Source organism: Eubalaena glacialis, chromosome 6, assembly GCF_028564815.1.
Source record: "Eubalaena glacialis isolate mEubGla1 chromosome 6, mEubGla1.1.hap2.+ XY, whole genome shotgun sequence".
In the NCBI taxonomy this organism is placed as follows: domain Eukaryota; kingdom Metazoa; phylum Chordata; class Mammalia; order Artiodactyla; family Balaenidae; genus Eubalaena; species Eubalaena glacialis.
The window spans coordinates 73056872-73079454 of NC_083721.1; the positions used below are offsets into that span (position 1 = coordinate 73056872).

Genomic DNA, 22583 nt, shown 5'->3' on the forward strand with positions numbered 1-22583 from the left:
GATCATACAGGTAAAACCCCCAAATTAAGATGCAAAAGCAAAGGAACTGATAGTACAGGTAAAAGCCCCAAATACATAAAACATATCATACACATGTATACAAGGTCAAAAACACAGAAAATGGAACATTACATAAAATCACTTTTCCTTTATTTGGCTAATGACAAAAGCCAAAATAACTGAACAAATTAATAACACTCAGACAGGAAAACAATATACTGAACACCAGTTGAGGAAAACGTCCTTGTGGACACCAGCACTGGTGATGGGGCCAACATTCATGCCAAGGCCAGAATTTCTTTCCAAGACTCTTTCTGTTCAGGATCCTCAATATAAAACAACTCAACCAATCAAGTCTCTGTGTTCAAAATAGTCAGTGCCTCCCTAAGAAGGGTGGGAAAGCCCACTTGGAAGCTAAAAAAACTGCAACTGGAGTCATCCTAATGTTAAACCAAGTACTTTTGTTCTCTACCCCAATCTGAATACTAACATTAAACTTTGGCAGAGTATCTTTCTCCTTTGTTTTAAAGAAAATTAACATTTAATAGTATAATCCCAAGAACATGTTCTACTTACTTGGAAAAATAATAGCTAGGGACCACTCTTTATCCCATGACAATCTATTCTGTGAGAGAAAACAAGAACAATCATTGCATGACCCTGAAAAATATAACTTTAAAAATACTTATATTGGTAAGGTTAAAAAAAAAAATACCATTAGTTAAAAACATTGTTAAGGGAGCTCTTTTCCTACCTGTACTGATTGAACTTCTGGTGATAGTTTGTGCTGACAGAAAATGTAAAAGCTATGGCTTTTAGGGAATTAAACAAAAGCAGAGAAATATATTTGATTTGGAAAGGTTTTAGATATAGGGTCTGGAACAGGATTAAAAAGTCAATGAGCTCCAGAAAAACAAAAGCTACCCATACATCAAGAAACAGAATAAAAATCACTGTGAAGAACCATTGTGGAGGGAATATTCAAAGACTGCCTGGACAGTTGTGTGGTCAAAAGTAAGAAAAATGTAACTCAGGTGCTGCCTAGGAAGTTATCAGTGATCAGAAAAGGTCAAAAGCTCTCTTGACCTCCCTCAAATTTTTTCTCTCATCCAAGATTTTCAACCTCCTGGCATCCCCAACCTTCTTACCCAAGCCTCAGCAAGATAATGGTCTTTGGCTCTAGCTATCAGAAGCAGCTGCAGCAGTACAAATGATCCATTTTTATTCCTCTAAAATTTCAACCTCCATCCTTCAGTGCTACTGAGTCTAGTGTAGGAAAAAAGCAAACTTTTTGCCCAGCTCATCTCAAGGTAACTGCTGAAATGGCACCTCCTCAGCACTGGCTACAGGGCTTCTGTCTCCATTCTCCTTCTATCTTACAGCGAGAGGCTCTGAGGCCAACCAACTTTTTTTTTTGGCTGCGTTGGGTCTTTGCTGCTGCGCGTGGGCTTTCAATAGTTGCGGCGAGTGGGGGCTACTCTTCGTTGTGGTGCGCGGGCTTCTCATTGAGGTGGCTTCTCTTGTTGCAGAGCATGGGCTCTAGGTGTGCGGGCTTCAGTAGTTGCGGCACGTGGGCTCAGTAGTTGCAGCACGCGGGCCCTAGAGCACGCAGGTTTCAGTAGTTGTGGCGCATGGGCTCAGTAGTTGTGGCTCGCAGGCTCTAGAGCACAGGCTCAGTAGTTGTGGTGCATGGGCTTAGCTGCTCTGCAGCATGTGTGATCTTCCTGGACCAGGGATCGAACCTGTGTCCCCTGCATTGGCAGGCGGATTCTTAACCACTGGAGGCCAACCAACTTTTAAGGCTCTCCCATTTTTGCCACATTTGGTCTATTCAGGCTGACAGCTTTGTGTGTGGGGTTCAGGGAAACAGCTAATTAATATTAAAATTAATGTTAGAAGTTAATATTAACAATAATATTTAAAGATTTACAGATCACATGCATGGTTGTGGAATGCGAACCTCTAACCTCATTTAATTAGGCACAAATGATCAAACAATGCATCATCCCAATAGCTTCTTCCACCCACCCACCCTTGTCCAGCATGTAGGATCACATTTATCCCAAAGTATCTAGCATGCCACACCATAATATTTTTTGCATTCAGTCAAAATTATTTGAAGATATACTAGTGTTAGGAGACTGAGGCCACAGAGGTTCACCAAAAGGGGTGAGAGTTTTCCAAGAACACGTGCACATGCTGGTGCTAGCAGTCTCATGGAGCTTGTCAGCCTAGAGGTCATATTCCAAGGGCAGGATATGCCAAAAGCAGCCCATTTACAGAGCGGAGGAGGAGGACCAAAAATTTGGGACCCAGACAATACACGTGAGAAGAGTGACTGCGGGGAGGAAAATCACACTCTGCGCACCTCCTTTTCCAAATACACTTGGGTAACATGTGTACTTTGAGAGAACACGTAAGTGGGCTTCAGTGGTGATTTCACTGCTTTTCTATTGACAGAAATGGGCAGAATTCCCAAAGAGGCAAGACTGAAGCAGCAAGTTAAAATACGTGATCATATCAAGCTGAGTAATGTAGGAAAACATTAACTTCAACTGTTCCAAAAAAAGGATTCCAAGCCAAAGCTTGTGTAAACCAGATTTGATAGTAAAAATAGCACTTCATGAGAAGAGTTAGAAATGTAATTTTCATAGGCCATCAGGACAAGAGGTTTCCCCCTCTTTGTCCCTCTACTCTGCTGTGCTCTGCCTCTCTGGATGATCTGAGGACCTAGATAGTCCTGCTGTGCAGGCAGGCAGTGATTCTAGCCACCGACCCTCAGGCAGAAGAGCAAGTTTTAACAGAAGGTGTTTAGGGAGGGGACTATGAGATGCTCACAGCCCTAGCAGAGGGGCAAGGAAAGATAAGATGTGGTTTTCTTAGCTGAAAACACTAAAACTCCACCCCCACAAGGGGTATTTATGAGTGATGGGATGGTGCCTGGACATAAGCAATTTTTCGCTCTGAACCCAGCTACAGGATTATGATAGATGATGATCTGCTAGGTCATGTACTGTAGGATGCTAGAGGTTTAAATGGAGCTTATGCTCAACAGCAAGTGTTAAGCTTCAGCATTCTCTGACGTGAAATTTAAGTAGTGAATCCCCTGGGCAACATACCAGGGGAGGTGGAACCAGGCAGAGTGAGAGGGAGGGAACCTACCACACTCTTGTAAAGTGAGCCCTTGCTTGGTGACTTGCTGGAAGGGCAGCAGACCGGAGTCCCTGCCAGCTGCCAACTCTCAGGGGAAAATAAACACCTCATGGAGCACTGGTTCCAGTCAAGGACACTCTTAAGAGGGGAAGAGGTCAAGAAAAGGCTTTAAAAAGGGGTGTGTTTCCTTATGCTTTTGCGCCTATGTTCTGTGCAAATCTCTCTGAATATTCGATATGGCTATGAGCAACATGGATTAACAGATCATGTTCAAACTGCAGACATTTACAAAGTATCCTTTGTAAAAAGCTAGGTAATAAGTATTAAAATAGGAGTCACAGGGCCAGGGACTTACTCTCAGGAAGAAAATTAATCAAAACTGACTTTGCATAAGATTGAGTATTGTCCCACTCACCTCCTCAATCAGACTAAACCTGGAAGTGTTCCTCCCTTTAAAGGTAGATTACAGGAAAGAGATTGACAAGAGCTCCCAAATAACTGGGCAACAGAGTTTTCTGAGAAGATGAACACAGCAGAAAAACCGCAGCAGATGCCATGTGGTCTGGTTCCATCCCCATCAGTGTCTTCATGGACCCCATTGGGTTCAACAAGAAACTCCTCAGGGAGCAAGAAAAGTTAGATTCAGATCTCCTTCTTCCCATAGCCACATTGACACATGTGCCAGCAGTACACTTAGGGGATTTGTGACTGTTACTCAGCTTTTAGCTTTTTTTAAAGGAAACCAAAATTATGATATTTCCCCTCCAAATCACCCATCAGTATGGCTCACTGCCTGAAAGACTTGGCAAAACAGTTTGCCTCAGAACAGAAGGCAAATACTATAGTGTATCAGGAAGAAAAGGCCTCTGGGTATTACACCGCTTCCTTCTGCCCACTCCTTGGGGGCAAAAAGTTAGTTCTATTTACTACATTTGAAAGACTAATTTTTAAAAAATTAATAAAAACGACAATTTCCCTGTCAAGATCACATGAACATAAACAGTAAAGCAAAGTCCATGGGGAAGGTATATGGATGCCGAACAGGCTTCTAAGATGTAGTTAGCCTCTTTCTTGGTGGGGGTGGGTGATGTCTCTCAGAGGATAGGCTGTCTGGTCCCCCCATCCTAAGTACTCTTGCCCCAATTGTCTTTCCTTTGTAGCTGTCCTTAGGTTTAGTGTTGGGATCACAATTCAGAATTCAACAGAGAGCTTCTGAAGGTGATGGGACAGAGGGAGGGGAGAGGAAAGGAGAGATGAAAACTTAGTCTTCTTCATCCTCACTGATATCATAGGCTGCAGACTTGTGTCTGGAGAGGTTTGCTGGGGAGGAAGGCGGGGAAGTCTTGCCAGAGAAGGGCCACCGGAAAGAGGGAGAGGGGGAGCGTTCACGAGTGGGACTGCTGCTGGGACTCTGCCTTGGACTGATGGCCTGCAGCATCCGGCCTTTCCCCTCTTTCAGCATATGTTTCTGGGGAGACCAAAAGAAAGAGTTAGAAGAAACCTATGGATCCTACTAAAGCACCACTGGAGGATATGAGACTTCAAATTATCATGAGTGCCCTCTGTAATGTCAAAAGTGATCAAGTCAGCCGGAGGAGGAACATAGCTATAATCCTAAGCAATTTCCTCTCCAAAGTGGTCTATGCTATACTATGTATCTAAGGCTTCCCACCTGCTATCCACTGTCACCCAATCCTTGACCTCTACGTCAAAGGAATTCTTAAAAGGCTACTTGGGTCTGTAGTCTAGGCTGTAGGCAAAAACAAAGGAATTAACTCAGACAAAAGGGTACCTATCCTAGTTTTGGAGTTCTCTGAAGAGAAAATTCCATACGCTCCCAGAATAATCTATTCTGGCATCCAAACAGCCTCACAGTCAGATCGTTCCTGATATCCTAGGGCTCATTTGCTCATAGCTACACAGGCACCTTTTATTTGGCTCGAAAAGACCTTGCTACTCCTCAAGGACAGAATTCCCACCGGACCCAACGGTCCTGCAGCAGCTGTGTGTAGTGCAGGCAGCTTTCTTTTTACTGCTCTTTGCTCTTTCCTTCCCTTCCACCTAAAACTATAATGTAGAAGCAAGCTGGGCAAGGCTACTCACTTATCTTGTCACCATATTTGGAGGTTGATAGAGAGCTGGCAAAATTATTTAGGAGAATGTATAACCTCTTTCTGTAAAGATTTTTAAAAACTTTCTGGGGATAGTGGAAATACAGTTCTGCCCAACAAGGGGAACAGGTTAGATAACTTCTTAATGTCAATGTCCCTTTGTGCTCAAGGATTCTATAATTTCTTTCACAGCATGAGAATTCCCTAGATTTTCCTGAATTTCCCTAAATTGTCCAGCAAGAAAGAACATACCAGCGCTCCCTCTGGACCAAACATTTCCAGGAAACTTCCAATGAATTCTCGGGATTTCTCCTCCCATTTCTGAATGAGGTCAATGCTTTTTTCTTCTACCTTCTGAACAAATTCTTTTGACTTTTCCTCCACATCTTTCACTTTCTTCTTTACTTTGTCAACTCGCTCCTGCAAGTGGTATTTCTTCTCCTGGATAAAGAAATAACTGCTCTGAGAAATAATACTCATTCTGACCTTCCATACTAAGGGGAAGGAAAAGACTTGGTTTGGCACTCTACTGACACTCCTTTCAGTCTTGAGAATTTCACTTTAATCTCTCCCATACTTCTCCAGCATAATAACAGATAAGATATGCTCTGGATGGTCATCTTATACAAAAGTGTAATAATTCTAAGATTGTAGAGCCCAGGACTAAACTAAATGTATAGTGTAAGACCAGTAACAGACAGGCACGTACCAAACAAAGTCAGATTTTTTTAAGACGAAACATAAACTTGGAAGATAAACATGCCCAACAAAACCCAAACCCCATTCTAGATGGAGATGTATAGGGAGAGAGCAACAAGATCACTGCACAATATTGCCAACAATAAGCCAACTGTAACAGGTTGAAAAAGGAAATAGTGGACCTTTTACTTAAGTAATTCATCTACTGTACTGAATTTCTTTTCCTCCATCAGTGGCCTATTCTATGATTATAGAGGAGTTGTTTTTTTTATTTTTTAATATTTGGAGGTCTGTTTGCTCATTCGCAAAATAAGGATGATACGCTTTGGTCCTACAGGCTTCCCCAAAGATAAGGGAAAATGGTACGAACCCTCCCAAAGGGAGGGGAGGGGAGGAGTCTTTAGCCAAATGAAAACTATTCTCATTTCCAGATCATAAAGGGGAAGGGGAAGGCGAATATGTTTAGGATTTTTAAACATCTAAAGATAGATTCTGCGGTATAACAATAGCTAGATTGTTAACAATAGCTAGGGTTTACCTGAATAGATAAATCATATTTAAATGAAACCATTTCACCTATTCATAATTCACAGAGCTGGGAGCAAGTGAGGGAGCATGGTAAACTACTTATGTAGAAGATACAGTTAGCAGCTTTCTTCTTTTTAAATCAACTTTATTGAGGTATAATTTATATACAAAATGTATAGCAGTTTGTTTCCAAAGGGCAGTATTAAGCTAAGATAAACTTGCTTTCATAAATCAAATTTTAAAAGTTAGGTTCATGTGCCTTGAGAAATTGCATGCAAAATGTTGTGTGTTACTATGCACACAGGGAGAGGATCCACAGCTTTCATCAGATTTGCAAAGACCATCCAGTCAAAAAGAACAAAGGTTAAGAACCACTGTTTTAAATATATTTGATATAAGTACTGTACTTTGTAAGTTCCACGTTCTTATTTATTTAATTGGCTGTATGTCCTTATATCGACGTGTTGATACTAGCTCATAAAGGCAGAAAATGCCTCTAGATACATCCATATGCTCTTTGTAAAGAGCTTGGCATAGCGTTATGTGCAAAGAGGTATCCACTGAGCTTTTGGAGGTGATAATAACAGCAGACTGAAAAGCAACTTTAACTTAGATGAAGTGAGAGACAACATGCCCTATAAGGCCAGGGAACTCTAGGATGAGGTTTGGAACTCACATTGATAAAGCTGACATTGAGTTCCTTTGCCGTGTAGCCCCTCTGTAGGTTCCGTCTGGCATACACATCATAGTCGCGGACAATTCGGGTGATGATGTCTGATGTGGAGATACCTTCTGTCCTCTGTGTTGGAGCAAACATGCCTAACCCAAGAACACATACAAACACTGTGACATTCTGATTAGCTCAGGCAGTAGGACTAGATGGAAACTGGAGCCACATTCCTCTTCTTTCCTCATAAAGCAGAGTCTGCTATTACTAAGTAAAGTCTGGAGATACTGACATACAGAAGGAACACTGAATCAAAGGTTAGGAGTAAGGAAAGGCCCTAATATTAAGAAAAATATGGGGCTGGAGAAGGGTTTCCTGAAATTAAAAGAGATATCAAAAGTAGATGTTTAGACTGAGAATCGATGGATATGATGCTATGCTCACCTTAACCTCTTAACCAAAGTGTGACCTGAAACTGGATGTTAAAAGTTCTCACTGTATAAATTTTCCTCTGTAAAGTAGTGATGTGGTTGAATCTCTGTCACTGCCCCTAAGACTCCATAAAATGAGGATGCACATCAACTTACTCACCTGCTTCCTTGATGTGCTTATAAACATCATCACTCCCAGCAGAAGAGTAAGGGATGTCATCATGGGCTACAAAATCAATCTGAAAGTAAGGAAACATCATTTAAAACCCAGCATAACTGCCATTCAGAAAGAACCAGTAAACACTCTCAGGCCCAGAAAAAGGACCACAAGGAGAGGGGAGGCCTCAAATGAACTTTTCTCTTTATCTCTCTTTGCTTTGCTCATAAATTCCACGATTCATTCACAAGCCACCCAACCTAATTATTCGTGGATCATAAACATGAAGCTAGCCAGTTTCTTTTTTAGCTATTCCTCCTGGTCTACTGGAAGTGCTACCCTCACACTGTATACCAGTCACCATGCTGTGGTAAATAGGCCTAGAGGATCTTCTGGTATGCTAGTTAGTGGGTGGAATCAAGGAAAGAAGAAAGGAAATCTCCCCACCCTCCTGGGTCTACAAGGATGGGTCAAATAGGGTTTCTAAAAATATGAGAAAGAGGTCACTTCTTTGTTAACTGGTTTCTCTCTCAGTCCATGAGATGAGTGGGAATATAAAAATATCAACCAAGAGCACTTTTACTAGAATAGATACATCTGTACTCCTGAGAAATGCAAAGCCCAAGGCCATAAAAGACCTTTAAGTCTCAGATCTATTATTTTACTACTGTCAATACCTCTCACACTGGGATCAATAATCTTTCTAAACCTCACTCATTTACTCCTTCCTGAATAGGCCATATGCCCTTTGCTAATATAATTGCTAATACCACCACACCCAGCTCCCAGAAGCCACTGTAATGTGAAGTACGCTCATCAGGACTATGTCAGGGACTCTCAGCTAACATCTCAATTACCCATGAACAACTTGTCAGGGATCCATAGGCAGCAAATTGAAAATAAGAATGGTGAGCAAGCAAGACTCATGGTTGAGGACACACTGCTAACAAGGAGAAAAGGAAATATGGAAGTTCCTCTAACCTCTTCTGCCTGGGCTTGCCTGGCTATGTTGCTGAGAATAATCTTGCTCATCACCTTTGGTACCACTGGCTGCTAAATGTTGAAGCAGTAAAGCTAGAGAACTATAAAAGTTCTGTCTTAAACCTAAATAGTTATAACAAATATCCCTTAGCTTCAGGCCTACCCAAATACTGCTTTTGAAGCACTTTGGCTACTTTTGTTCTTTCCTGCCTCATTGAACAATTCACCTTCAACATTCTACACACCACTGTAGAGAACTGACAATATGCTTGCTGGTTCCTCAAGCTCGAGGGCCTCCAACATGACCTGATAAATTCTTCTCAGCTATAAACCCCTCTTTTGCAGGAAACCTGTTGCTTTAATGCGGGAAAATAAAAAGGAGATAAGAGTTTTTTATAATACCAACTCACTGAGAAAAAGTGAGAAACCTCCCTGGTTTCTGATCCCACATAATTTCTAGCCTGAAATCAAAAGTCTTGAAACTAAATTTAAGTCAATACAAGAGAAGTCTATGTTTATATATCTTATTTCCTGGAATGTGAACTCCTTGAGAGCATGTCTGGGGCTGTGTATACTCTAAAAAGACCGATATGCTGTGAGGATGGATACGCCTATAATGGGGGAGGGGGGGTGCGACAGACTCACATAACTGAAGAGTTCAATTTCTTTTTTTTTTATAAGATTTTTTTTTTAATCATTTATTTTTGGCTGCGTTGGGTCTTCGTTGCTGCGTGCAGGCTTTCTCTAGTTGTGGCGAGTGGGGACTACTCTTCGTTGCGGTGCGCGGGCTTCTCATTGCGGTGGCTTCTCTTGTTGCAGAGCACGGGCTCTAGGCGCGTGGGCTTCAGTAGTTATGGTGCGCAGGCTCAGTAGTTGTGGCTCACAGGCTCTAGAGCGCACGCTCAGTAGTTGTGGCACACAGGTCCAGCTGCTCCGCAGCATGTGGGATCTTCCCGGACCAGGGCCCGAACCCATGTCCCCTGCATTGGCAGGCGGATTCCCAACCACTGCGCCACCAGGGAAGCCCTGAAGAGTTCAATTTCTAGCCCTGCTAGAGTGTGACCTGGTTATTTGGCCTCTCTGGCCCTGTTCTTATATGTAAAGTGGAAATAACTAATAACTACCCAATAGGATTTTTGTGGGGAACAAATGAAATATAATGGATGCAAAATTGCTTGTAAACCATCAAGCCCAAGAAAAATGTCAGGGATGACTATTATTAGAAGTAATAACACTGTTACCTCTTCTATGTGAAATTTACATAGAAGATAGAAGTAAAATAAGGCTAGTGGAAAACTAGCCACAGTACCAGAAGTCTTGAAAGTTGAGGAAATTCCAGAACAGGGAATGGAAACCTGTGCTCAGTTTCTTACCCGGTGTTCTGCCAGGAACTCTGGTGTCAGGGTCCAGGGGGCATTCCTCACCACCTCATCCACATAGCGGCAGTGCTGCACTGCATCATAGCGTTCAGTTTCATTCATCACGGTGAAGCCTTTGAAGTTGTGTGTTAGCTCATCACTGCAAACTGAGTTCACCACAACATAAGGTTGTAAGTCAAAGTCCCCTCTGCTTAAGCACTCCTCAAACCTCTCATTTCCCAACCTCTCATAACCAATCTCCCCAGCCTGGATAAGAGTCTTCTGGATGTAGCTCAGTCTGGATAACAATGCTTTTCCTAATCCAAGATACATCTTCAGGAGCAACATTCACTAAATATGTTCACACTTTGGAGAGGAGAGGATACAACGGAGGACTAAGATCTTTGGCTTTGAAATGAAACTACTGTGCATCTCTGTATCAATTAACAGTTTTAAAAAATGTTTTCCTGTTATACTTTTATTAGACTGGACTGGACCACATAACATCAGCTTAGCAGACTTTTGTACTTCAGTTGACTCAGAATGATAAACTGAAATCTAAAGCAAATGCTCTTCTTAAGTAGCATTTATTCTTAATGCTATTCTGACCACCCCCGCCCCCACCGGGGGTCAGACTGCAGAAACCCAGCCAAAACCAGCGAGATAAATCCTGGACGTCTCAAGTCAATGAGCTTAGAGCTTCTCTCTCCAGGTTTATACAGTTCAGGTTTTATATACTTCATGTTCTTCATATATTTCACATTTTAAAGAGGCTGCACTATATCTCTCATTTGAAAACCAACATAAGAGGCAATGTACTCGGGTTATAAAGATAGGAGAAAAGAGGCTACCATAATTTTTTTCTGGACAGCACCTAAAGTCATCAGATGTTTTCTTACCTCCCACAATGAGATATGTATTAGGGAAAAGGTTCTTTGCTTGCATCAGAGCCCGGGCATGACCAGAATGAAATAAGTCAAATATTCCATCTGCATAAACTCTCACAGGCCGTTCACCTAAATCCAAAGGAAAGAATTTATCACAGAAATACATTGATTCAATACCTCATATTTAACAAATGGAAATGGCACTGTGTGACTGTTCCACCCCTGCATAGCCCCCTTTTAAGGTGTTCTCTGGATATTCACCTTAATTTGGGGTACTTTGGGGTTGTGAGGAATAACATCACAGGCTTCCTTGACTACAAAGACACACTTGGCATCATATCCACTAACTCTCTTTGTTAGCCTGGTTGTACCAAACTGCTCAGGTAATTGGATTTCAAGATTGCTTTTTCTTAAAGTTATTTTAGAAGTGAAGGGAAGAGTTATACAAGAGCTATATCTGAAACTTCAAAATCTTCACCTTCGGCTTATGTTTAAACTTCAGTTATGTTTAAACAGAGTATAATTAAACTATGCTTTGGCTACCTGCTCTCTCTTTTTCAAGCTGCCTTGATTACTAACAACTAATGCTCTGCTTTGAAAATAAAATACATTGCTTTGAAAGTAAAGAGTGATGCAGAGGGGTGAGATTGCTTCACAGTCCCAGATTCACCCTTAATAACTGCTCTGTGATAACAGATGGAGTTCCTTCAAGCATTTCTCCTTGACAGTGAGCATGTTACACTTTCTCAGTAGAGGGTGATATACCAGGTATTTGAAAATCAAATATAAATATTTTAGGACTTTAGAGCCTTTCCTCTTCCCTTGTCCATTAGTGAGAATAACAGAGAACTGACTGTCAATTTATTTTTAGTGGTAGTGGACTATGAAAGAAAAGGAGGAAATGATCTCTTGGGGTACAAGCCTAATTCCAAAGCCAAATAAACACACTGAGAATGACATTGATATAATGGTTCATCATGCTTCAAATGATAAACCTAATGAGTCCTAGTAACATATTTCCACTACTTGAATAAAGGAAGAGCTGTTTCACTGTAGCAGCAGAAAATATCAGTAGGAGCATCTACATCATTCTCCGAAAGAAGGGCCAGAGCCTCATCAAATACACCATACTGAAGGTAAGGATAAGATACATCTCCTTCCTGCCTTGAGGACAGTGAATCAAGGGGGAGGAAACTGGTTCTCAGGAGGGTAATGGACTTTTCTTTATAGATAGCTTTATCCATAAAAAAGTAGTTTTTAAACTGAGAAATCATACACTGCTGATAGAAGTATAAACTGGTACAACTCTTAAGGAAGGCAATTAGGCAATATCTGTGAAAAGACAAATGAAAAATGTTTATACCCTTTGGCCCAGTTATCCCAATTCTAGGAATTTACCTCACAGATATGTTTGTAAATATGCATGCAGATTGCATTATTGATTGCAGCACTGTTGGTAATAGCAAAAGTTTGGAAACAACCTAAATTTCAGTGGAAGACTGAATATGACATGATCCACCCACTAAAAGTGTGGGAAGATTTATATATTATTTGCTTAGATATCCACAAGAAATTGGTAATACTGGGCTTCCCTGGTGGCGCAGTGGTTAGGAATCCGCCTGCCAATGCAGGGGACATGGGTTCGGGCCCTGGTCAGGGAGGATCCCACATACCGTGGAGCAACTAGGTCTGTGCGCCACAACTACTGAGCCTGCGATCTAGAGCCTGCGAGCCACAACTACTGAAGCCCGCGCGTCTAGAGCCCGTGATCCACAACAAGAGAAGCCACCGCAATGAGAAGCCTGTGCACCGCAACGAAGAGTAGCCCTCGCTCGCCACAACTAGAAAAAGCCCACACACAGCAACAAAGACCCATTGCAGGCAAAAATAAATAAATTAATTAAATAAATAAATAAATAAGAAATTGGTAATACTGGTTACCTGTAAAAGGGATACTAGGTGGCTGTGAGACAGTAGTGAGAGGAAGTCATTTCACTCTGTGTCTTTTTTGTACTTTATGAATGTTAGGCCATGGGAATGTACTAATTTTATAATACAGGAAATAAAATTTTTAAATAAAATAAATACACCAATACAATGAAAAACTGAGAAATTATATGATGGATTTAAAGAGTCAGAAAAATTATAGCTCAAGCTTGCCAACCAGCCTCATTCCTTTGTAATCTTAATCTCTTTAAGCCTCAGTTTCCTCATCTATAAAACAAAGCAAAACAAAACCGAACCTGAGTAATATAATCTCTCTTCTACATCCTAGAAATCATGACCATGAAGTAACTAATATCCTTCTATCTTTCCTAAACAAGTCCAGAGTGGCTATGATCTCACTTTATTTAATCCTAAAAGACAAACGATAGAATATAAAATTTGAGAATACTGTATTGTTGTTTCTACACCAAGGGCAAAGTGAGATGAGGGAGATTTAGCTCAGTAAACACATTTCCTGGATAGTAGCAATAGCACAGACGCTGTTGATTAAGTGGCTATTTGCCAGCAGTTAAACATCCCATATTAGGCCAAGCCACCTCTGAACCCTTTCTTGGACCAATCCCTGATGTGCCTCTTGCCCTCTTAGCATTTCCCCAGCTTCCCAACCTCTCAATTCCCCATGACTTAACTGCAAGTCTTTGGCAAACCCAGGCTTGTATATTAACCAAATGACCAGAAGGGGCCACTGTTGAACTAAAAATCTGGGGAGAAAGCATGCGTTATCCATTCCTTTACCAAGTGGCTATTGGTCAAGATGACTATACCCTCTGATTTATATCTGTTGTTCCAGCACACTATCAAGAGCAACTGCTTTCATTCTCAAAAACAGTCTTGATTTGGATTACAAATTATAGTCTTTTCACTACTGCTAGACTAACTAGATGTTCTCCTTTAAGCAGAAGAGACCTGGGTTTCAATTTATTATCTCTTCTGATACATTCTCTCAAATAGCTACCACTGAAACATTCATCTTTAACAGATTTCCACTGCCCTTCAGACTTTGCCTTTTTCTTCCTTTCTCCAGAAAGGAAGAAACCAGAGAACATACTGCTGGGTTTTTTTCCATCTTCTAAAAAAGATGATCTTCTCATCTCTCAAGCCGTATTCCTTTTATCTCCAAGTAGTGAGTTTACTCCAAGATTACACAAACTTCCCTCTTGTACTCCCTTAACCTCCCTAAGTGAAAATCTGGGGGCAGGGGGAGGGATGTCCCTTGAACCAGTTATTGGTTTAAAATTCACTAACTATATGGCATGTGTAGATTCTCTATTTGTTTATTCCTTGTCTGGCACTGGCATGAAGACAGTCACTTACTTGGTTATTTAACATAAAACTGAACAGACAGAATAAGATAAAGGAAAAACCAGAGGTCAAGTTAGACTGGCAAATTTTACAGGCCAATTTGTGACTATTTGTTCCACCCAAAATTCAATCAGCTTGCTGATAGCCTTCTATTATTTATAACTAATGTCTATATAAAGAATAGCACCACTCCACGATGAAAAGAACACAAAGATGGAAAAACTTAGGTTTTTAGCTTCAATTCTATCACTAATTATTTGTTTTACTGCTTCACTTCTTAGTTTCTATGGACCTATATTCATGTATATAATGAAGAGTGTATAAAGTATATAATCTCATAAATGACTTACTTACAAAATTCTACTATTCTAAAATTTTTAGAAATTAATTTATTAGTGTTTGTTAATTATAAGTTGCAAAACTTGGAAACAGTATACATATACATACATACATTTTTCCTACCACAAATGGTATGTGGCTAGATTAGCAACAAGGTGGCTAATATAACTAATGTGATCAGATCTGAGTGAGGTACTGCATTCTGAATGTGTGTCATTAGAGAGTATATGAAAAGTTCTTGCCCTCAACAGGCTCTACTATCACATCTGAATGTGATCCTTGAACTGTCTAGTGGCATTTTGAAGTCTGACCTGCCACCACTACACTGTTACATATAGCCTGTCTTTCCTTGTTGTCATTTTACTCTGCCCCATTAGCCTGCCTATTACTGAAGTAAGAGGAGCCAAACCCAAAAAATCACATCATAAATCAGAAGGGTTGTGATCAACATGAGCTATATCTAAACACTTTTGCAAAAGGAAAGCATTCTCTGGAATTTTGAGGACCCCAAAACCATACTCCACACAGCCAAGATATAGCCAAGGGGTATTGGGACCCCTAGCCTAACATTGTCCAGCATTCATTTCTATTCATATTTCAGTACTCCTAAGTTACAACAGAGAGTAAACATACTAACAAAATTAAGAAGTAACTACAAATATCTTCTATATACTGAAAATGTATAGATTTGTGGCTATAACTACCTCTTATTCCCTAGTGCTTGCCTGGGTTGAGTCCAGCCCTACATTTACAGAGTAAACACTTACCACAGTAATCAAAAGAAATGAAAAAGGATTGGGAAAAAAAGGAGAAATGGAGAATTTACAGAGAAGTAAGAACAGATGCCTATAGGACTTTGTATTCATAACAAATGCTCGTGGAAGTTTCTATTTATGATGATCCCTAAAACCAACTGCCCAAAACTATCTGGAATACATATTAATAATTTATGAGGCCAGAAATTGCTACTTAATAATGTAAACTAAGTATACAAATAAAGAGTATGGGTTTTGAAAATAATAAAGCAAGTCTTTTTTTAAAAAACCTAGAAAACTATAATATCAATAAAGATAAAATTAAGTGATAAGCATCTCCCAACTTAGGATATCTTTGTCCTCTGTCAGTCAGCAGCATCATAGCTAGTGTACTGACTGATAGAAAGGAAAACTTGGTGGGAAATTCTGATGGCTATTAAAAATGTGACAGTCTGACATATTATTTGGACCTTTGTAAAAACAGACAAGATTATAAAGCAGCTCAGGCTAATATCTTATTGTCTCTGCTCCTCTATATCTCACAGCTGTGATGATAACAGCCCCCCAAAAAGGTGTGTACCACTGTATCTCATAGCTGTGACAAAATACTGGGAAATTAGTATACAATATAAATGAAATTTTATGGAGTACAGTTATCCTCCCAAATAGAACAGCAAGCGAGATGGGGGGAACCCCTCTCTCAAGTAGCTTTTACAGGTAAACTGAGGGAAGAATATAGTGAGTAGGTGTACATTTGATAAGTACAATTGAATGCTAAAAACAACAGTAAAACAACAAAATAATTCATCATTTACTTACAAGGAGTTCCTCTGCTGGCTTCTTCCATGGTTACCCTGACATAGGGCTTACTAAAGTCTACTTCAATTTCATCAGAAAAAGGCGCTGGCTGCCGTAAGCCCTTAAGAAGAGGAAAGTGAAGGAAAAGAAAAATTCAATGGTATAAACTAAAATACTCAAAAACTGGCAGCTTTAAAGAATAATCAGTTATTCAACATGCTGTGATTAAAATTTTTCCTAAAAGTTCATAACCTTAAAAAGAAAAAAGATAAAAGCATTCCAAAATGACAAGTGAAAGTTGCAACCTTTTACCAAATGGGCAAATCATGGCATGAAAGATAAATGTCTTGATGGTGATTTCAGGATAGGACTGAGGAAGGTGGCTGAGAACCTAAGCGTAGTCCTAACTAACTGGGTCCAGAATGACAGCTCCTCTGCCAGACGGCAGAACAGCCAACCCTGATCTATGTGATGAATTTGCCAAGGTTCACAAGTGCCTTTTCATACAACTTCAACTACGGGACTGGGAAGGCATACAGCTGCCATGTGCTTTAAGTACGATCATCACTGTATAATGCTTTACACTGTAAATATGTTCTAATTCTCATTAACAGCCCTGTGAGGCAAGTAGTACAATAGTTAGCATCCTCAATTTAAAGATGAGGAAAATGAGGTTCAGAGAAGTTATATGAATTGCATGCAATTACTCAGAGGCAATGCTGAAATAAAAACGTAGGTATGCTCTTTCCTCCTTAGAGGAAAGCCTTACTTAAGAGCTTTTGTTAAATCTATTTCTAAGTATTTTATTCTATTTGATGCTTTTGTAACTGTTTTCTTAATTTTATTTTTGGATTGTTCCTTGCCAGTATATAGAAATGCAATTGATTTGTATGTGTGTATGTGTATCAGTGTGAGTAATTTCAGTTGACTCATCTCCTGTGGCTTTGTTAAACTCAATTATCAGTTCTAGCAGTTTGTTTGGTAGATTCCTTAGGACTGTCTACATATGAGATCATGTTGCCTGTGAATAAAGACAGTTTAACTTATTCCTTTCCAATCTGGATGGCTTTAACTTCCTTTTATTATCCCTTATTGCACTAGTTGAAACCTCTAGTACAATGCTGAATAGAGGTGGCAAGGATAAATATCCTCGCCTTGTTCCCAGTCTTAGGGGAGAAGCATGCAATCTTTCAACACTAAGTATTATCTTAGCTGTAGGTTTTTCTTAGATGCCCTTTATCAGGATGAGAAATCTCTCTTCATTTTGTAGTTCGTTGAGAGTTGGTTTTTTTTTTGGCTGTGCCATGAGGCTTATGAGATCTTAGTTCCCCGACCAGGGATCGAACCCAGGCCACGGCAGTGAAAGCGTTGAGTCCTAACCACTGGACCGCCAGGGAATTCCCTGTTGAGAGTTTTTTAGTGAACGAGCATTGGATTTTGTCACATGCTTTTTCTACATTATTGAAACAATCATATTTTGGTTTTGTCTTTTATTTTATTAATTATGGTGTATTCGATTAATTGATTTTAGAATGTTAAGCCAACCTTGCATTCCTGAGTGAAATTCTTCTTGGTCACATTGTATAAATCTTTTTATATGTTCTTGGATTCAATTTGTTAATATATTGTTAAGGACTTTTGCATCTAAGTTTGTGAGGGATTTTGAACTATAATGTTCTTTTCTCGTGCTGTTTTTGCCTGTCTTTGCTATCTGGCCTCATAAAATTGGTTAGGAAATGTTCTCTCCTCTATTCTCTGAAAGTGGATAGGATTGATATTATTTCTTCCTTAAATGTCTGATAGAATTCACCAGTGAAGTCATTTGTGTCTGACTTTGTCTTTGTAGGACGATTTTTTTAAAGACAATTCAATACTTTACTTGGCATAGGTCTATTCAGATTTTCTATTTTTTTCTTGGGTCAGTTTTGGTAATTTGTCTCTTTCTAGGAATATGTCTATTTCATCTAAATTGTCACATTTTTTGGCATGAAATTGTTCATAATATTCCCTTACAATTCTTTTAATTTCTGTTGGGCTATAGTGATGTTTACTTAGATTTTTAAATTACACATAGATCACATTGTGGCTGGGCTAAATTCAGAAACTGGGAAGACATTGTTTTGTTTTGATTTCAGATAAGGATAGATTTTTAAAATAAGGCTTTGGGGCTTCCCTGGTGGCGCAGTGGTTGAGAGTCTGCCTGCCAATGCAGGGGACATGGGTTCGAGCCCTGGTCTGGGAAGATCCCACATGCCACGGAGCAACTGGGCCCGTGAGCCACAATTGCTGAGCCTGTGCGTCTGGAGCCTGTGCGTCTGGAGCCTGTGCTCCGCAACAAGAGAGGCCGCGATAGTGAGGGGCCCGCGCACCGCGATGAAGAGTGGCCCCCGCTTGCCACAACTAGAGAAAGCCCTCGCACAGAAACGAAGACCCAACACAGCCATAAATAAATAAAATAAAATAAATAATAATAATTTTTAAAAAAAAATAAGGCTTTAAAATTAAAACATATTTCCTTTAAAGAGCACTTATATAAGCTTAGTTTAAAATATGCTAAAGCTATAAGAAAAACATTTTTAGGAGATGTGTGTGTGTTATCCTTTTTTAGAACGTTTTTTAAAAAAGGTTAAGAATAGACCAAGGACACAAATGTGTGATTTTCTGAAGTTATTAGAAATTTACCTACAGATTAAATTAGAAAAAACGATTTATCCTCTGGAAGTTAGTACCCAAAGAGTTGCCTAACAGTAATTTGTGTTTCTAAAAGTATATGCTAGTCACAAAATAATAGACATTCTATGATTCTATCTATACGAAGGTCAAAAACAGGCTAAGCTAATCTATGGTTAATAGAAGTCAGAGAACAAAGAAAAAAAAATCTGGGGAAAGAGGATACTGACTAGCAGGAGCGTGAGGGAGTCTTCTAGGTGTACCAGTGATTACACGGATGTATACATATATAAACATTTACTGAGCTGTACACTTAAGGTTTGTGCACTCTACTGTATGTAAGTTATACCTCAAGAAACAAATGCCATTCAGCCATAAAAAGGAATGCAGTACTGATACCTGCTATAACATGGATGAACCTTGAAAAAATTATGCTAAGTGAAAGAAGCCAGCCACAAAAGGCGACTTATTGTATGACTCCATTTATATGCAATGTCCAAGAATAGGAAAATTTACAGACAGAAAGTAGATTAGGGGTTACACTGGGATGGAAGGGTTGGGGAGAAATGGGGAGTGACTGCTGATGGGTACAGGGTTTCTCTCTGGAGTGATGAAAATGCTCTAAAATGTATCATGATGATGGTTGCACAAGTCTGTGAATATTCTGAAAACCACTGAATTGAACACTCTACATGTGTAGGTGAATTATAATGGTATATGAACTATATCTCAATGAAGTTGTTTATATATAAATATATTTATACATAATATAAAATATATGAAGCAAATAGAAAAAATTGTGCTTATTAACAATAGTACATGTAGATAAAACACAGCCTTACTGTGTTCTCTGAAATTTATTATCAATGGTGTGCTGGAGTCAGTTTTTAAATATTCACATATTTTGAGGGCTGGTAGTTTGAAATCAGCCACAGAAATCAGTAAATGCTATATATCAGAGGTTTGTTCCCCCCAGTTTATCAGGACACCACTGGTTATTCTGCATACTTAGAAAGAGATCAGTTCAGAGGTTATTACAGGGAGGAAGAAATGGATTTGTGGATTTTTCCGTTAATATTGCAGTGGGAATAGAGAGAGTGACAGTTAGAAGATTCTGTGAAGGAAGAATAGGTAGGACATGGTAAAGAGAAAATATACTATCACTTGAGAGAGGAGTTTATAATAACTGAGCTTTTGAACTGAGGAAAATAAGACTGTGGTACCATCAGCAGGAATAGAGAAGTTTCTTAAAAAGGAGTAGAGATCAAAGAAAATGAGAACTGACAGTCTTTGAATCTGGAGATTCAAATGACTATTGGAGACCTCCTAGAATATATTAGTGAAAGTCAGAACACCAGTGCCTTTAAGAAAATTGGAAGACAAGGAAACAGATTAGTAATAATCTCTCATTAGAGATGTATAGCCATAAAGGGAATGAGAAAAACAGAAAGGTACCTAGAGGGGACAGAAGGATCAAGTAGCAGGTTTTCTTAAAAGTTGAGGATATCTGTACATGTCTAAGACAAAGGAAAAGGAGCCGAAGAGATTGAAAATATCAAGAGAAGGAAAAAAACAGATAATTAAGGAAGGAAGAGTCTAGAAGAATGACAGAGAATGGTCTCAAAGGAGAGCAGCGGGGAAGCTGTTGGCCCTATAAGTAATTAGGATCACATTTTTCTGAAAGCAGAAGAAAGGAAAGGTGATAAAAGGATAATATTGGATGTAAAGGAGGAAGGATGTATAAACTTATATTCTGATGCCCTCAATTTTCTCAGTATAGTAAAGAAGAAAGTAAAGTTCCCTATAAAGAACAGGGACCTTGGAATGAGACTGAAAACTTGAGGAAAGTACAAAATATTTGGAATAGCTGTTGTGGGAAATGTATATATTTGAGCATCAGCAAACGATTAATGGAACTACTGAGCACTATATTCAGCCCAGATCAAGCTAGAAACTTTAATCTTTAGAAGGCCAAGTTAATAGGTCCAGGAAGAAAAACAAAGAATTAACAGAAACTGAAAGATCTAGGGTTAGGTCCTGGTGAATGGAAGGGAGGCAGAAGAGGGAAGAGAAGAGTTAAGGAAAAAGAGGTATCCAGACATTTCTCCAAAAAAGATATACTAATGGCCAAAAAACACATGAAAAGGTGCTCAACAATATTAGGCATTATGGAAATGCAAATCAAAACCACAATGAGACCCTGGTTCACATCCACTAGGATAGCTAAAAACAAAAAGACAGGCATCAACAGTGATGGCAAGGATGTGGAGAAACTGGAACCTCTGTACACTGCTGTGAATGTAAACTAGCACACAGCTTTGGAAAACAGTTCTTCAAAATGTTAAACAAAGGATATATATGACCTAGAAATTACAATCCTAGGTATATAAGCAAGAGAACTGAAAACATATCTTTAAAAAAAACCTTGTACATGAATAGTAGTCAGAACATTATTCACAATAGCCAAAAAGCGGAAATAATCCAAATGTCCAACAACTGATGAATGGATCAACAAAGTAGTATGTCTATATGGATTCACCTATAAAAAGGAATGAAGTATTAATAAACACTACCACCTGGGTGGACCTTGAAAACATTGTGCTAAATAAAAGAAGCCAGAGACTTCTATGGTGGTCCAGTGGGTAAGACTCTACGCTCCCAATGCAGGGGGCCCGGGTTTGATCCCTGCTCAGGAAACTATATCCCACATGCATGCCGCACCTAAGAGCCAGCAACTAAAACATCCCACGTTCTGCAACTAAAAGATCCCACGTGCCGCAACTAAGACCTTGCACAGCCAAAATAAATAAATAAATACATATTTTAATAAATAAATAAATAAAAGCCAGACATAAAAGGCCACGCATTGTGTGATTATATGAAATGTCCAGAATAGGCAAATCCCTAGAGAGAGAAAGTAGATTAGCAGTTGCCAGGGAGTAGAGGGAAGGGGGGAATGACGGAATGACTGCTAATAGGTACAGGGTCTCTTTTTGTGGTGATAAAAATGTTCTGGAATTAGATAGTGGTGATGGTTGTACAACACTGTGAATTTTCAGTATTAAAACCACTGAATTGTACACTTTAAAATGATTAAAATGGTGAACTTTATGTATGTGAATTTTATCTCAATTTTAAGAGATACATTACGTATCCTATCTTTCATAACTCTGTTTCTTCAATCTTCCTTGCATACTGTGTACATTCCAAGGCAGAAGGCAAATGCAACTGTCCCTCCTGGCTATAATTTGTGCTGAATTGATCCCTCCTAAGTATAGAGGATGAAACCTAAGGTTCTTCAGCTAAAACAGATCAGCAAAATCTTTAACTCTCTAGAGCTGCCTCCTGTTAGAATGAGTAGTATTTTTTAAAACACCCTATTATTCTCTTCTTAGTTAGAGAACATTGTCTCTAAAAGCTGATGTTTATATAAAAGTAGGACTAAGTATTTCTACCTGTGTTCTCCTAAAACAAACCTCCTTCATTTTAACCTCAAAGGAATTCTATGGAATAATACTGCTTTCAAGTCTTTTGACTCTCTGGTAGCAAAGTATAAATGAAAGGGCAAGGGTTTAGGACTTGAAAAAAACTTAGATCTAAATCCCAGCTCTATCACTTCATAGCTGTGATATCACAGCAAGCTTCTACAGCTTTCATTTCACCTGCTATAAAATGGAAGATCAGACTTCCCTGGTGGCACAGTGGTTAAGAATCCGCCTGCCAATGCAAGGGACACGGGC

General features: G+C 39.4%; 1 protein-coding gene across 1 annotated transcript in view; it reads right to left on the bottom strand.

Annotated features, from left to right (window-relative positions):
* Positions 1 to 156: 156 nt before the first annotated feature.
* PCYT1A (phosphate cytidylyltransferase 1A, choline) overlaps positions 157 to 22583 on the bottom strand; it is a 43422-nt gene continuing 20995 nt past the window's right edge. The window contains exons 3-9 of the mRNA XM_061194310.1: positions 16195 to 16294; positions 10985 to 11101; positions 10101 to 10252; positions 7750 to 7828; positions 7168 to 7310; positions 5517 to 5705; positions 157 to 4621 (exon numbers count right to left, since the gene is read on the bottom strand). Coding sequence (XP_061050293.1) covers positions 4415 to 4621; positions 5517 to 5705; positions 7168 to 7310; positions 7750 to 7828; positions 10101 to 10252; positions 10985 to 11101; positions 16195 to 16294 — 987 coding nt within the window. The 3' untranslated portion in view covers positions 157 to 4414. The remainder of the gene's footprint in view (positions 4622 to 5516; positions 5706 to 7167; positions 7311 to 7749; positions 7829 to 10100; positions 10253 to 10984; positions 11102 to 16194; positions 16295 to 22583) is intronic.